This window comes from Cygnus olor, chromosome 9, assembly GCF_009769625.2.
Source record: "Cygnus olor isolate bCygOlo1 chromosome 9, bCygOlo1.pri.v2, whole genome shotgun sequence".
Lineage (NCBI taxonomy): Eukaryota > Metazoa > Chordata > Aves > Anseriformes > Anatidae > Cygnus > Cygnus olor.
Window position 1 is genome coordinate 14,140,779 of NC_049177.1, and position 16,456 is coordinate 14,157,234.

General features: G+C 40.9%; 1 protein-coding gene across 2 annotated transcripts in view; it reads left to right on the forward strand.

Annotated features, from left to right (window-relative positions):
* Positions 1-2,781: 2,781 nt before the first annotated feature.
* ATP13A4 (ATPase 13A4) overlaps positions 2,782-16,456 on the forward strand; it is a 40,430-nt gene continuing 26,755 nt past the window's right edge. For both annotated transcript variants that reach the window (XM_040566814.1, XM_040566813.1), the window contains exons 1-5: positions 2,782-3,082; positions 10,898-11,071; positions 13,494-13,631; positions 15,442-15,512; positions 15,604-15,684. In XM_040566814.1, coding sequence (XP_040422748.1) covers positions 3,020-3,082; positions 10,898-11,071; positions 13,494-13,631; positions 15,442-15,512; positions 15,604-15,684 — 527 coding nt within the window. In that variant the 5' untranslated portion in view covers positions 2,782-3,019. The remainder of the gene's footprint in view (positions 3,083-10,897; positions 11,072-13,493; positions 13,632-15,441; positions 15,513-15,603; positions 15,685-16,456) is intronic.

Consider the following 16,456-nt stretch of genomic DNA (forward strand, 5'->3'; position numbering starts at 1 on the left):
GGCTCGCTGCGGAGCGCCCGGCCAGAAACGGCGCCTGCCTGAACGAAGGTTCCGGGGGTGAGGAGAAGGAGGAGGAGGAGGAGGAAGCAGGAGGTTTGGGAGCTCTGTCTCTCTGCCCACGGGCAGGGGCTCCCGCGGTCAGGCCGTGTCTGAGGGGTGCGTGCCCAGGCTGCCCATGCAGACTTCCAGGGTCAGGGGCTTCACCTGGCCCCCGGTTTAAGCCCTTCTTGCAGCAAGTTAGCTTGGACACGAAGAATGTCATTTTCAAGTTGCGTCAGGGGAGGTTCAGGTTGGAAATGAGGAGACACTTCTCAGAAAGAGCAGTCAGGCATTGGGACGGGTTGCCCAGGGAGGTGGTGGTGTCACCGTCTCCAGGGGTGTTCAAGGAAAGGCTGGGCCTGGTGCTTAGGGACATGGTTCAGTGGGTGATGGTGCTGTGTGGTTGGACCAGATGATCTTGGAGGTCTTTTCCAACCCTCATGATTCCATGATTCTTCTTATTTGCAGCTAGGGCATAGGTGTTTGAAAGCTCTTTGTGACTTTTCAAAGTCTTCTTTTCCTCAGCTTAACCAGCCCCCCCTTCCCTGCAGACCATGTTTCCTCACTCCTTTCCCTTCTCTGTGCTGTCTCTGGGCACCGTGCCGCACCCTTATCGCTGCAGAGCTGTGCAGAAAAATAAATTTGGGGTGTTTTTTAAGCCAGGCTGCTGTTTATACAGTGGGATTTTTTCAGAGCAAATTAAATTGCACAAGATCAGCAAAGGATGACATGATACATGGATGCTTTTTCAGGACTGAGATTAAAGGGTAAGAATGAGGTGAGGCACATGCATCTCCTGCTTGCTTGCTTTTAGGTTTATTGTTTCGTTTTTAACTTTTAAGGCATAATCTTTGTTATCTTTGCTTTTGCATTTTAACTTGACCAATCAATTTTGTGGCTTTTATCTGTGTTTTTAGGCAAATCTCAATTTAAAAAGAGGAATGATGATAACCATCTATAGGAGATAATACAAGGAACTTTTTTATTTCTAAACTAATCTGCAATGCTTAGTTTTAACAGTAGAGGGCATCATTTAACTAAAGGTTCTACTTTAGGATGCTTTAGGGGCGTTTTCTACATCAGAAAATGAATCTCCTTAAGTAAAATGGATAAATTCCACAATCTTCATGGGTTCTAGATTAACAGATTTTACTGGAATGTTATGACAGGTTGCCAACTTACAGAAATTATGAATGTTTTACACCTTTAATCTGTTTTCCCTTTGTTTTCAGTTTTGAACAACCAAATCTCCCAAGAAAGGGTGTCCTGTAGGAGTAGAAATCGTCATCAGGAGCTGGACTCGGCCTATAAACAGTAAATAGATTGGATGAGTCCTAATTCTTCCCTGGAGCTCCAGGTTTGGTGGGATACCCTGCATGCAGCTCACTTGTCCATGAAATGGCAGCTCAGTGACCCCTACTGTACCCAAGCCTTCTACAGACACTACAAGTAGCAAGGCTGACGTTTGCAGATGCAGCAAAAGCTGACCAGGCAGAAAAAGTGTGTGTGGCACTCCTGTTTTCTGCTGTTGTCACCTCCCAAAATAATGAGTCATTTCCCAAAATCATCAGCCTGCTTTGGAAAAGGTACCTTGGTGGTTGTTTCCTGTCCTTTGTAACTTCTAGGTAGCACTGATCCCTATAAACAGGTTTATCAGAAATGGTCTGTATTGCATTTTTTTCTTTTTAATTTTTAACTGAAAATTGTGATTCTCATGTAATAACTGTAGTTCCGATTGCTGAGTCTCAAAAGAACAAAGTGAAATTGGCTTCTCTTGTGTTCATTGGCCTAGTTCCCCCATTTTGTCTTCTCTCTTCCCTGCATTTCTCCCATTTCAGTTTCTCTGGCCACTGCATGAAACAGGCACTGGCCTTCCATGGTACTTGAGGTGTATGGAATCAGTACAAGCCCATGCCCCATGGAAATAAAGTACTGGTGAATAGGAATTAACTTGGCACCTCTTGATCTGTTTCAGTCACCCTAGAAATAATATTTTAGTTTCCTTAACATATTTTCTGGAAGAACAGGTTTGTCTCTCCTTGCCTCATTCCTACGATATTTGAAGTATAACTTCTTGAAAAGTAGCAACGGACAAGGAAGTAGTACTGGGAATGAATCACAAGACTAATAAACAATTCAGCCCACAGTAGTGAAAAAGGAGGTGATTTTCTGATTGCTGTTTTTTTTCTGCCAGCTTCCTTTTGGTCCTGATTTGGAGGTCAGAGTTATTTGTATCCATCTCACTGACATCAGTTTCCCTGAAGCTCCAGTTTCCCTGAAGCGTGAGTAAATAACTCTAATTACCTTCCCCAATGCTCTATAGTGAGGTCAGAAGACATTCTGTAACAATATTCTTAATAATGAACAAAAACATTACAGACCCTACATGGCTTGATTCCAACACAGTCAGTGCATAAATCCACCTGCACAAACCGAGGCCACTGTTTGCGATGCCAGAGCTTGAATTTTTCTCCAAGGAATATGAGGGGATCACAGCTGGATGCTTAGTTCAGGCTGGTTACTAAGAGTATAACAACAGCGATGCCTGTTTTGCTTCTCGTTTGGACACGCTTCTTAGTCCCCAGTGACTCCATAATCTCTCGAGGAGAAATATTCCCCTCTTGCCCTCCCCTGAAAGTTGCATGCCAGCAGCACTTGCTGCACTATCAGAGTTATGACTAGGAGTCATACTGTGGCAAAAACATGTTAGATGTAATTTTTTCTTTCTCCCAGTGCCTTTGAGAGAGTTTTGTTTGAAGGTAACCTCTCAATCTAAAAAACCCAAGCAGCAGAATGAGAGGAGGAGGGATGAATGTTACCTGCTAACCCCACAGAGAGGGAGGAGCTCCATTCTTCAAACATCAGCAAAGTTATAAGAAAGGTGTGTACTTAGAGCACTTCCTCAGTGTGGAAGTTCAAGCCACACAACGCTGAAGATCTGTCCTGAGGGTGCTGTAGAAAGTCTCCAGAGGGTCATTTCATGGGGGAGAATCCTGCCAAGAACCATTATGCACAGCTTAACCAGGGAGAGGAGAATGAGATGGTGAGTTGTTGTATCTTTGTCTAGGTCTTTCTTAACTTGAAGCAGCAGATGGCACATGTTCAGCATTAAAATGCTACAGTCGGTAATTTAGTTATGGATGGTGGAGGTATTTCCATAGCAGAAACATGCAGTTAGAAAGGGATATATATATTTTTTTTTCTTTAGCAGAAAGAAAATTAATTTGTATGAGTCCATTGGATTTAATTGGTTTTCACCTCCAACAGGGGATGGTTTGACAGAGTCTAGAAGAAGATGGCAGAATATTGATGTGGCATTGTAAAACTAGCTGGAGCTGGCCTTGTTGTAGCTTGAGGGATGGCCTAGAGAGGTGTTCTTAACAATTTGACAGCTGAATCTCTAGAATCAGCTGCAGTTGGATGAGGACTGGGACCCTCGGCTTTCTCTGGAACATAAAACCACATGTGTTATGTTTGCATAAATTATTAGCATAAACAGTTGAATTGGCAACACTATTCTATTCTGCTTTATAAAGCTGCTTTTCTAAATACTACCGTATTTCTTCCCAGAGTTTTTCAGGGAGAGCTATGTTTACATGCATTCCGTAATGTAGAAATGAGTCTCATATTTCCACAAAGTATCTGATCTACTGCATGTTGCTGCTTTAAAATAGTAAGCCCAGTGCACAACTGTAGTAAGTTCAGTGCTTCTGAGCTGCTTTATTATTACCACGTGTTACAGATCAGCTATTTGTCACACATGCATATGCCCATCTAACAGATTCTGCTGGAGATGTCAGACCCATGATGCAGCTGCACAGCAACAGTTGTCATGCATGTCTAGAAAATGCAGTGCTTCTCAAAATTCCTGTGCTGCAGGACCACAATGTCCGTAGCTCTGCTATGAGAATACGTAGGATGTCTGGGTGTACAGCAGCCTCAGCAAACCTGGTGAAACACAGTCACATACAAGCTGACATGAAAGTTCACATCCAGAAATCCTGGACAAATCTTGAAAATGTACTCACTGAGAATTCTGTTTTAGTGAAAAAGAGAGCATGTCATGGAAAAGCATGTTTTTTTGTTATCCCTAGATAGAGATTTTCGGTCAGCTCTCTGCCGTCCAAAGAAGGGGAGATGTCATATTTTGCAAAATGCTGACCTGGGTAATCTGTGATGTGCTGGAGAATGTGGTACAGAGTCATCCAGCAGCATGAAGGGAGCACTGCAGGAAGTGCAAGGCACTGGCTCTGAGGGTGGGGACTAATTAGCAGAGTGCAATAGAGAACCCAACTGGCTCTGCAGCTGAGTTACTAAACCTGCTCACAGCACCCCGCTCCTGGCTCTAGCCCTGGTGCTGATGCTCCCCAGCTTCTTTTGCTGGTTTTGTGCCTGTGCTCCACCCTGCCTCTGTCCTTCTAGGACTGTATACGCCCTGTCATTCTCTTCCCACTACTGGCACTGTCACTAGCAATGCCAGAATCGAGCCTGAGCTAATTACGTTTTAAATGGACCTGTCTGATTCTGGGTAGAGGCACACCATCGTACACTGCATGTCCAGTTCCAGCTGTGCACTACTGGGACACCCAGGTTATGCTTGCATGGAGTCATCTATACCACATTACCTTTCCAGTACTGTTCTTGTTTCTCACCAGTGTCATAATCAGTACATGTGCCATGAGTCCAGTGCTCTGGGATCTGCATCATGACTCTGATGTGTTCCACGCACAGCTGATATGTGTGCACATTGTGGAATCAGCCTGCACTTGTGAATTCAAGGTGTCTGGCAGTTGCTCTCAGTGCCTGCAGTGAACAAGAACAGTGCTCATTTGCCTGGGATTCCCAAATGTCCCGAATGAAAATCACAGAAAAAAAAGATTGAAAAAGCAGTTGACTCATAAGTGCAATTAAAACCATAGCCAAATTTTGTTAGATTTGGTGGGTATATTTCTGTCTTTGGTACATGTGTGTAAGAGAGAGAGAAAAAAGATTTGTGTGAGAGAGAGGAAGAGGTCTATGAGGGTGCCTGAGGGCTTGTAAGGAGACAAGGTAGAAACAAACGAAACGCAAAGAACAGCTATTGTGTGTGTGTATTTGCGTGAAAGAAAAAGCGAGTGGTATGTGGTTACGGTAAGTTCTGAAGAAAGAGGAAAAAAAGACTGTTTGAGCAGAGGTGAGGAAGAGTGTATGGGGTAAAGGAGAATTATGTGCAGACATTTATGTGTTAAAATCGTGTATTTTAAACTATTGGAAGCTACAGCAAGTGACACTGGCACGTAATGTCTCAGTGACCCTGCAACATTCTTTTAAAATTCTAAGCCATGCAGAATATTTTTCTACATTATTTTTAAGTCATTTTAATCCACCTGAACCAAATTATTAACAAGCAGTTCTTGACTCTTCAGACAAGATCATATTGTTTCATGTAATAATGTAACAGCTGACGTTCAGGTGCCAGTTCTTCCAGAGTGAAATAGCTCGTGCATTTTGAAAGCATGCAGGTTGTTAATTTGGACTTTGGGCAAGCAATGCTTTTCCCTGTTGATTTTGCTGGGGAATGTTGGGGAACTCTAATGAGAATAAATACTGAGAGTTTTCTCCAGTGTTGTCTGTCTCTTTGTACAACTGAGATGCTAGATGGTCCTGTATTTAAGAATAGTCAGTCTGACTTAGAAAATCTACCCTATATATCCTTTTACATGTCTATGGGATTATTTTACACGCCTAAAGCACATCTAATTGAACAAGAGCTGCAGGGGCAAGTGCTTCAGAAGCGGAGTTCACTCTCCTGTTACCCAGGAGAAACTTAGCAATATATGTTCAGAGCACGAGTAATGATATCTTTATAAAACCATTTGCAGTACTGGAAAGAATTAGTAGTGTGCGAGCACTGGGCACAGCAGCTTGCCTCAGAGAGGGTTAAGAGATGTGGCAATAGGATTTATTCCAGGAATTGCCTTTTTTTTTTTTTCTTCAGAAAGATCTGCTTGAAGGTGTTTTTGAGAATAAGTAATTTTTGTTGGAATAGGAAGAGGGAGGAAAATCAAGGTTTTATGCCCCCTGGCAATTTGATGGTCTTCTCTGTACAGCTGGGAACTAATCATTGTCTTTGAACAAGTCCTAAAGTGCAAAGTGCAAGCCCTAGAGTGCAAAAGATTGTAATGGACTTCAACAGGCTGCTGCTTCAGGAAGGATTTGCCAGAAGCAGATCTTAATCTTACGTTCCCAGGTTGGTTATGTTTGAAGGAAAGGGACAGCCACAGTCAGTCAGCTGGTGAACCCCAGTTTGCTGCTGCACGTTGGCAGCTGTCTGCATCCTAATGCCAAAATTATTAAGGGAATCTGGTCCAGGAATTTTATATACTTTGAATTTGGAAAATTCACATCTGAAGATGGACTCTGAAAGGCACAACCATGTTTCTAATAGAACAACATTGAGTGTTGCTCCTGGCTTCAGAGGGAACAGAAACAAACCTCTAATGAAACAGGTTCCAATTGCTAAGAATGAGATTCTGTTATTAAATTTGTTGTGAATCTTTGCCAGTCTTTCAAGTCTAATCCTATTATCTGTTGTTATAGCAACAGGTTATTTGTAATAGGGTATCTGGGGATTGGTTTGCCAGAAGTATGATATTTCACAGCCACTGTATAAGATCCTTTCTCTTTGGTAGCTACAGGCCACGTTAACACCAAGGAAAAAGGTACCTGAATTTGTTTCACTTTTGCATTTAATTTCTGCTGTGCAGATGACTCTGCAGTTACAGGAATTTTTTCATTTAACTGTAAGTAACAGAGACTTGCTTTACACTAGAGTAATAAGCCCTTGAGTGTTGGCTTTGTATGATTGTAAACGCAGCTAAGAGCCTTTCATTGAATAATCATATTTTCTGCCAGCTGAGCAGGTCTGACAGCTTTTTCTGTCCAATAATCCATGGCTCCTCCCTAGACCCTCTACTCATGAGTTGAAACCCTTGTGTATTTGTCACTTTTGGTTGTTAGGAGTCCCAAGATACAGGGGTTGCTAACAGGCAAGGAAACAGTTTTACAACACACTACGACTTATTGAAAATTATGCTACAGGGATTAGATGAGCCCTGAATATAAGCCTCTTTTGTAGGCAGTGCTATCTCCTGTGAGATAGCAAGAAACCCTTCAGAGTATTCCAGATATCTAATCTTAGCTTTGTTTTCTACCATCTCTTTGTCTCGTGCCCTTATGAACCCAAGTTATTTGGCAGTATAATGTTATATATGGCAAATGCACACATCAAGCCCTAAAAACCTGCCCACATGGTAGAAAAGTTGTCATGGTACAAATCTGTATGTTTCAGACCTGTCTCCACAAGAAGCATGTCTGCATCAGCACAGCCTCCTTGTGCGTTGAAATACAAGCCAGCAAAAGTAATTCTCTTTTCCCTAACAACATAAAATCAACCTGACAGGCATGTTCTTACTGGTGACATCAACATCAGGATTTTTGCCAGCCCAGGAAGTATTGTTTCCCATAGCGGACATAGATTTGCTTGGAGATCTTTTGTAGTATAGACCTAGCAAATCCTGAATAAGCTTGAAGGATTTCCAAACACTAATTACTGTAAGGCATTCACGTGGCTAGATAAACCTGCTGAGAAACTTGCATTATGTGTGTGCCTGTTTCCCACTTCATGCATATTGTGGTTACCTGTGTTGTGGGTCTAATATTTACCTTGTTTTTGAAAAGAGATTTTTTTTTGAGAATTCACCTGAAGAGGAATTCCACTTGTTGACTTATATGACAAGTGAGAAGTATTTTCATTAATACCGTTTCTGTTTCAACAAGGAATTATTTACCTACTAAATGTTCTTATGAATCCATCATTCATTGCTATAGTCCTTCCTGCTGAAGGCAGAGAGTCAGAAAAAACACCTGAACCCAACAGAACATTTTATTCTAAAGCTGAGTGTCGAAAAGTTCCTGCCTAGGGAACTTTGGATAAGTCAGTTTTGGAACTCAATCTGTTTCCCTGCTTAGTTTTACTTCTGAATGATATAGCCCAGGTAACCTGCTCCAGACATTTCCAGACCTTGGGAAAACCTTGCTTTGCTTTGGCTTTAGAATCCAGCTGCACATCCAGATATGAAACAGCAGTGTTTATTCTTTCCCAGAGCACTCCTTGTAGAGCTCCCAAACACCTACGTTCAGAAGCGTCACGTTCATCAAGAAACGAACAAAGCAACTTGAACTAACACCAGTTTTCATAGGGCAGAGCATGCACTGTGTCAAAACAGCTCGAGGGTATCTGTCTCAGGCGAGTCCATTGTCAGAAGCAGCAAGAACCAGCAAAGTAGTGGGTGACGTGAGAGAATGTCTTTTTTACTTCCCATGAGCTATTTTCCTTCTTTTCCTCTCTCCTAGCTTTCAAGATGAGGAATACTGATGCTGACTTGATGTTGGGAAGCGTCTTGAGATCTAAGGGATCAAACTGTCTTTTTGAGGGGAAAACAAAGGTCTGGAAACATAGGCAGGTGTCGGTAGAACTCAAATCCATATTTTGATACATAGGTGCCTGGTTTCCTAGGCAGAGAAAGAAACAATCTGCCCTAGCTCTATGGTTCCTGTTTGCTCTCTGTTTGCTTGCTGTTCTGTGAATGCTCTGTGGTGAACAGGGATGATTTGTTTGCAGTATGTTTTTATTTCCACCCTTTCGGATGTTTATTTGCATAAAGCAGAAGCTTCATTTCAAAAATATAAAAAATTGGACAGATGCATTTTGCTGCATGACTCACCCCAGCCTTGCCATTATGAAAGAAGGCACCATTACCCCTCCAAACACATTGCTTTGGTGGGTGGACCTCTTGGTTAAGTTGTTATGTCAGGCTTGGGGAATCATTCAGCATTTCAGAAGAGAAGAACACTGTCAACAGAAGATGATCCCAAATGACTGCCAATCACGTGCTAAGTGCCCACCCTCTTCCTTTTTTAATTGTATTAACTACAGCCCTATTGACTTCTCAGACTTTGGGTGTAAGGCGCAAAAGCTGGAAATTAAAGGAATGATTCATTCACAGAAGCAAGATGCACATGGCAGCCATCTCATTCTTCCCCACCCTGATATCCATGCCCATCCCAGCTTGAAAAGATTATTCTAATTATTCCAGGTACACCTATTTACTGGAGGATATCCGAAGGCACATTCTTTTAACAGTTCTTCCCTTAGGCATCTCTATTTCCTTGGGAGTTTCTTTACCTTGCTGACAAGCTGTAGCGTCTGGAGCCAAGTACCTGCATCTTGCTAGTAACCAATTGCTGTGAACAGTGAGTTTGCATTGTTGTATGTACTGTTCTGTATGCTGGTGCCGACACTAATTTGTAACCTTTTTGTTGAGAATACAAATAGACAGATGTGCATGGAGAGCCCTTTACCGATCTGTAGGAGCAATTAGCCAGTTCTAGTAGCACGACTGTCACATCAGCTACCTTCTAACAGCTTTGCCTATCTGCTGTCCTCTATGAGCTTCCTTCTGTCTGCTATAAAGTTGCCTTATGGACTGGTCAGACTATAGAAACCTTTAAAAAGGCTGAGTATGTGCATCTCAAGGTGGTATAAACAGGTCCTGTGCAATGCAGGCCACTTGCAGACATAGGTTCCATGTTTGTTTGTTTGTTTATTTTTGCCACAGTTGACGATTTCTTCCCTTTAGAATCCCTATGGAGACCACCTAGGAAGATGGAGTCTGTCTTTTGGGGAATGACATAGGGCAGGCAGTGAGTGGAACCACTGGGTAGGGCCTGCGTTTCTCGTAACAAGCAAAGACCCCATCACAGAATCAGAAATTATGTATTACTCATCCTTCCAATTACATTATCTTTTCTTCTCCCCTTATGAATGGATCTTGCAATACCTGTGGCCGCAGATATCTGATACTGAGAAGCAGATTGCACAATTGCTGCAGATATACTAGGAAGAAGGAGATTGAGGAATCTGAACCCTTATGTGCAAATTCTTGTGGTCATCTGATGTAATTGCGGCTGTGCAACCATCTGCCTTAGATCAGGGCTGGGTCTGCTCTGTAAAATCATTGTATACGTTTTGTTTCACCTTTACCCAAGCCCTGCAAGTGCTACAGAGAGAGAATTTGGCCATGGTACTGTGACCTGACAGCATTTAAACTGTATTGCTGACAGTCATCCCTTTGAAGTTTTGGGCAGGTCACCTTGCTTCACTGTAGCAATTTCCCCAGCTTTAAAAATGGAATAATAATACCTACTCATATAGCTAGAGTAAGTAGATTCCTTTTGCCTTCTGAACATGTCAGGCATTGCGCAAGTGTTCATTAGCTGTTCTTACTAACAGTTATTATTATTTTGGGATGTTAGGACAGTGGCACATTGGCAAGGTCCAGAATCCTCACACTGGAGATGCCGTGCAAGGTGGTAACAGCCCTACAAGTGCTGTGTTAGTGCCAAGTTGTACAAAGCAGCTTCAGCTAGTCTCACCCAGGGGCCTTAAAACAGCTGATCAAGCAAGTCTGGTTTCATGTCTCAGGGCCTAAAGGTTAGGGCCTTTATGTTTTCATATCATTCCAACTCATTCTCACTGTTTCATCCACAGTTTCACAACTACATAAAACTGTATTAGAGGTTTGGTCAGTCTATAGCAGTCCACATTTTGTGCAAGTGTATGAAAACTTCTGTGGAGTATGCAAAATTATTTTTCTAATCATGGACCATAAAGAACGTAAGTTCTATGACTTGTTTTTTTCACAGTGCCATACTGAACAGTATCTATGGGAGAGCAATTGATGATGGGAAATTGTAGTATTCCAGGTATTTCGTTAAGACAAATAGTAATATTTTTTTCCTTGTCTTTGCTGTACAGGAGATTTTTGGCTACAAAACCCAAGGCTGCCGCAAGGCCTTGTGCATTGCTGGATACATCTTGTCCTGTGGGGCTCTGCTGCTGCTGTTCTACTGGAAGCCGGAATGGGATGTGTGGGCAAACTGCATCCCCTGCAGCTTGGAAGAAGCGGACATTGTATTGCTTAGAACAACAGTAGGTGCCTACTATAATCTTTAAATTAATTCCTAGTACGTAGTTAATTGGAAGGTGAGTTAATTGGAAAGAATCCAGTTAGCTGAAATCTCTCATGTTGTCGATGTCTTGCAGTAATATATTTGGCACCACTGAGCTGCAGAACTTTCTGTAGTATTTTACAAATTCTGTGTAAGATGATAACTGGATTTTTGACTGTATTATTTGCTGTCAACCCTTCCTCCTCCCTTCCACCACCCCTATCTTTCCTACATCGTAAATCTTTTCTCCAGATTCTAAAGCATCTCTTTGCTTGGCTGTGTCCAGGAGGTCTTTCTTCCCTCACTTGGCCATCCTAGTGAAGCTGTCCCTCTCTGCTAGAATTTAGCCGCTGGACCAAACCAAAGATTTGTGTAGCTCTGTCCCCAGTGGTGTCCAACAGTGCATGATGAGGGATCAGTATAAGGAAGAGGGCAAGCATAGACTGCTTGTTTTTCATGTCTGTATGCCTCTGGTTTCCATCAGTCCTTTCACGTGTCCAATAAGGCCATAGTCCTGCAGATAATGCTTTCAGGTCTGTTATGTTTTGCTAGTAGTTCTTCTATCCATTGAAAACTGTGCTGAAGCTCTGCCACATACCCAAACCCTGATTTCATTTCATGGAAGCTAGTGCAAAACTGAAAGAAGCAAACTGAAACTTGATTCTGAATCCCAGCTGAGCCTGAATACTCCAGGAGCTGGCAGTGTTAGTTTTCTTCAACAAGTTTGATTTTTTATGCTTCAAAGACTCCTGAACAATGGCATGTGCAATTGCAAAATGGAACGTGCTACCATTGTATTTGAGCTACCTTCTTAAAGGAGAACAACCATATGCAGTTAGAATCTTGGGTTTTGAAAATCACAGATCTGCCTGTTGCATATTTTATACGGAAACAATCTGCAACCTAATAGGAAGCATATTAGGTTTAATCTCCCTTTTTAATCTTCAATTCAGTTTGCATTTTTAATTACCTACTCTCGTGTGTCATTTTAAATGGATTTGCCATGCCAAGCACTTTTCGCATAAATGAGTTTTAAAATGATCCTTCGTGTAATTAAACACGAATTGAATCATATTGTACATTCTTTTTATCAGTAAGCTCTCTGAAAATATGCTCTGGGCATTTGGCAATTGCAGATTTCTTTCCTGGGTCCTTTGCGTGAAAATAACAGTTTTTTTCCCCCCTATATTCTTTCTGATTACATTAGTTCTTAAATGTGATGGCTACTGCTAATGAGAATAGAAGTAACCCTGTCAGCTTGATCCTTGGAGTTCTCTTTTGCCTCACATAAGACCTTCATTCATAATTTATCATCATCTCTGCAATGGCAATGTAAGAGCCTATTAACTCACTTCTGTTATTGAAGTTTGACTCACTTTAGTTTAAATAATGAACACCTGTGTTATTCATTGCTTCCCATCTCAATCTGCATCCCAATGTCTACTAATTCTGAAATCTAAATTAAAGATAAATATCAGAAAATAAATGTTATTCTACTCATAATATGGGTTTAAGAAAAGAAGTGAACAAAAAATTAAGATATATAAAAATTCTTAAAGGTCTTCTTTTGAACCCTTAAATTATTCAAAAGGACTCATAATTTTAAATTTCTTCTGTCATTTCTAAGTAAGGTGTAATAACTCTGCTTTCAGAACCTGGCCAGCTGAGGTAATCAGCTTTTTCCATCTGCCAAAATTCTCACGTACTGAATATGATACATAAGTCAGTCCCATAGCTGGCTTTAATGCATGGTGGTTCAGTGTTTCTGTCTGAGACTTAACATGACGGTACTTATTACAGTAGTTGCTCTAATCTCTAAGACTGCACTAACAATACTAATTATCAGGCAGTTCCAATGTTGAAATTATTTTATAAAAAAAAATAATAAATAAATAGCAAGATTATGACCTCACTGTGGCAAAAGCTTGTCTAAGGTTACTCTAAGAGAGTCATGGCTTCTACCACATTTACTCCAATGAAGTGTTAACACATGAATGATGGTGAAAAGGTATTACACTGAACATCCGTCTTGCAGTACAGAGCTATATGCTTTTTGACCTTCCCTTTATGGTATGATCACACAATCTCAGATTGTTCTATACCATTTGCTTGTTTATTGATCATGACCTGGGTGTTCACATTCCACCCTTATCAGCAAAGCACTGGACCTGCGCTGAGTGAATTACTTTGCAGTACTCACATTTTGATAGGACTGTGGTTCTGCTCCCCTTCTGCTGATTTATCTATCAATCACAGGTGCTGGTAGGTTGCTGTTGGCTAGTTCCTTAAAAAAGTTGAGCAGTGTTCTAGAAAGGCCTACAGTAATCATTCACTTTAAAGTAATGGTGACTTTGGTCTGATTTGGAGGGGAATTGTGACACTTCTCTTTTATATTCATTTAGGATGAATTTCAGATTTATTCACGTAAGAGTGTGACGTGGATCTCTGTGTCTGCAGTTATCAAAAGTAAATTGGATTATCCAGGCATTGCTGAAGAAGACTCAATCTTCAACGAAGCCTTAATGAAGCCAAGTTTACAAGTAAGTCAATTACTGCCTGCAGCATCTGGGAGATGACAGCAAATCTCAGCCAGGCTTTATGGAGTAAAAGTGAGCTGTGAAACATATCCAGCTAAGAGACTTGCAGCTTGATAACATAGTGAGCTGTGAAAAGACAAGCTTGGAGAACTGTATTCACCTTTGTAAAAATCCTCTCTTACCCTAAAGGGGGATATGAAAAAGAGAGGTGACCTACATTATAAATAGGAGACACTCAAAATGCTGGAGTTGGCCATGACGAATCAGATTTCCATATCAAACACTCATTCTTGGCATAGGAATCAAAGAACTTAGGGGTGCCTGTGTGTCTGAAGTGAAACTGAGGAACTGAACATCACAACTCCAACAGCAATATGAAAACAGGGATGAATGCAGCTGAGGGGAAATAGAACAGAAAACTGCCTAGGCAAATCTCTATCGGTATCTCCAGAAATGTTTTATCAGGGAGGCTCTGAAGCATGTTTTTCTTTCATGCCTTTGTATGCATCAATTTGTGCTTTAAAGTATGTTTGTTGGAGTCATCTCTTAAGCTGCCAACCATTCCTGCAAAAAATTACCCTGGTCTCTGCCAGTTCCATAGCTTGGAGATCCCATTGAGGCACTGGGGAGAAGGCAGATGATTAATTGATCCAAGCAAATCAGAAGGTCCCTCATGAGTTGAGTAAACACAATTATCGCTATTTTAGAACAAGTACCGGACAGTGCAGTTATATGTCTTGCTTAGCATCAAATGTTAAATTGGTGTAAGCAGTGGGAATGCAATGGTACATTTGCTAATATCTGCCTCTTGAGTATAGACATTAAATCACTCCACTGGGTAACCCACAAAAGAACTATATATTGTTAGCATTTATTTTTGTATCTACAGCAATTTTTAGGAGATATTTTCATTATAAACCAAACTTCAGCTAAGCAAAGCTCTTGCTGTTTTTGCTGTTTTGTGTGACTGTATCTTAATGTACATACAGAAGTTTAGTGCCAGCTAGTTTAATCAACTGGCACAGTACGAAAGTGAAGACTGATTTGTAACATTCTTCAGAGGATTGCATTAGTAACATAAAAAAGCCCAGTATAGCCCTTAAATAATAGGCCCTTTGAGCAACAGTAGTATCAGTCAAAACATCTAGGTAGAAAAGAACGTATTTCAAGAAGCAAAGAGCAGTTTAATCCTTCACTAGCAATTCAAAAGCTCCTACTTATATGTTAGTTATAAAACCTTTTTGCCTTTTAAGCTACCTAATTCCACAGAGTATTGTGTAGTGCCTGAGAGCTATCCAAGAAGCTACTTCTGCAGCAAGTTGAGTCCCTCATTTCCCAGTCCAGATTTTAGCATTGCAAATATTGCAGCTCCTTTGCTCCTAACTACAGACCTCTTGTTAGGTTAATGACTGTGGTTATAGCTCCATTTTGAATCAGGGTATGAGCCGAGTGTAGATTTCATTGGCCTATAATGGTGCTTATTGCACTGGGTAGGCAGAGTCCCCTAGAGCTGCTTTCTTTATTACTTGTGTGTATAGGTGTATAGCATTGCCTTCTTCTAGCTGATATGAAACACCATTATCTCTAACAGGCTTCATTATTATTGCACAGGACAGGACAGACTCCTTTCGCAAGTCGTAAATGACAGCATGCATTCCTCACAGATAACTGCTCTGCAAGGGCTTAGCATTAGCAGTGATTCAGGAGCTATCCTGGAATGGCCTTTCTCGTCTCTTGGCATATCTGTGAGCAGGCCTGGGAATATTTTTGTTTGCTGGGTTTCAGCTATTGCTGTCCCTGCTTTATTTTGCAGGTGAAAAGTATTCAAGTGCAGAAAATCCGCTATGTCTGGAATATCTATGCAAAACAGTTCCAGAAAGTTGGGTGAGTTTCATGCACTGGTTACATGAGTCTCTGAGGAAGTTGAGCTTCTTTGGAATAATGCCCTAAGGAAAACGTTCCGTTTATATTCTAGAGCCCTAGAAGACCACCACACTTGTTCAGCTATACATGCCAAATTTGGTTCTGGTCTCACCTGCAATGAACAGAATATCAGGTACATATTTTAACGCACTTTAAATACTCAGCGTATGGACTTCAAAGAGATTTAAATTTACTGCTGCTGGTGCACTTTTCTTGAGCTTCATGCATATACATTAATAAGCACATAATTTTAGATGAAGTGACCATACGTGCAAAAATTGAATGAAAAATGCTAGAGAATGTTGTGTGTTCCTTGTCAAAGTTTTTAAAATACTGTTCTCAATCAAGAAATATCTATGTCTTGTAATTAACTCTGAGCAGTTCTTGTTTGCAATAGGAGAAAGCCTCCATGAGACAGTGCAGATAAGTTGTGTGTGTGCTTCTTCAGTGGGGCTCCACGTAATTATATTGAACGTATAAATTATTTAATTCTGGTCATTGAATTTATTCTAACAAACTACTTTGTCATTATAAAATGTACTCACTGGGTACTCTTGAAACTGCTAAATACAGAAATGATCTTTTGTTGATTGAATACTGAAAATACAGCTCCTGACATAAGCTCACATTGAAGCTTTCATTCAAGTCATGCAATGATTAACTTTATGCAGAATTTTTTGTTTTCAGATCATTTATTTTTAGGAGCAGGATTCTTTTTTTAATGGTGCTTCAAAGGTGTTTTTGCATGTTGGAAACATTTGCCTAATGGCTGTGTTATACCTCTTGTCTTTTTGAGTAGATTTCACGGATGCGGTCATCTTTTTTGACATAAGCACTGTAAGGAGTATTAATTTTTTTAAATCTTTTTTCTTGGAGAAGGATCCTCACAGAGTTTACATTAGGAT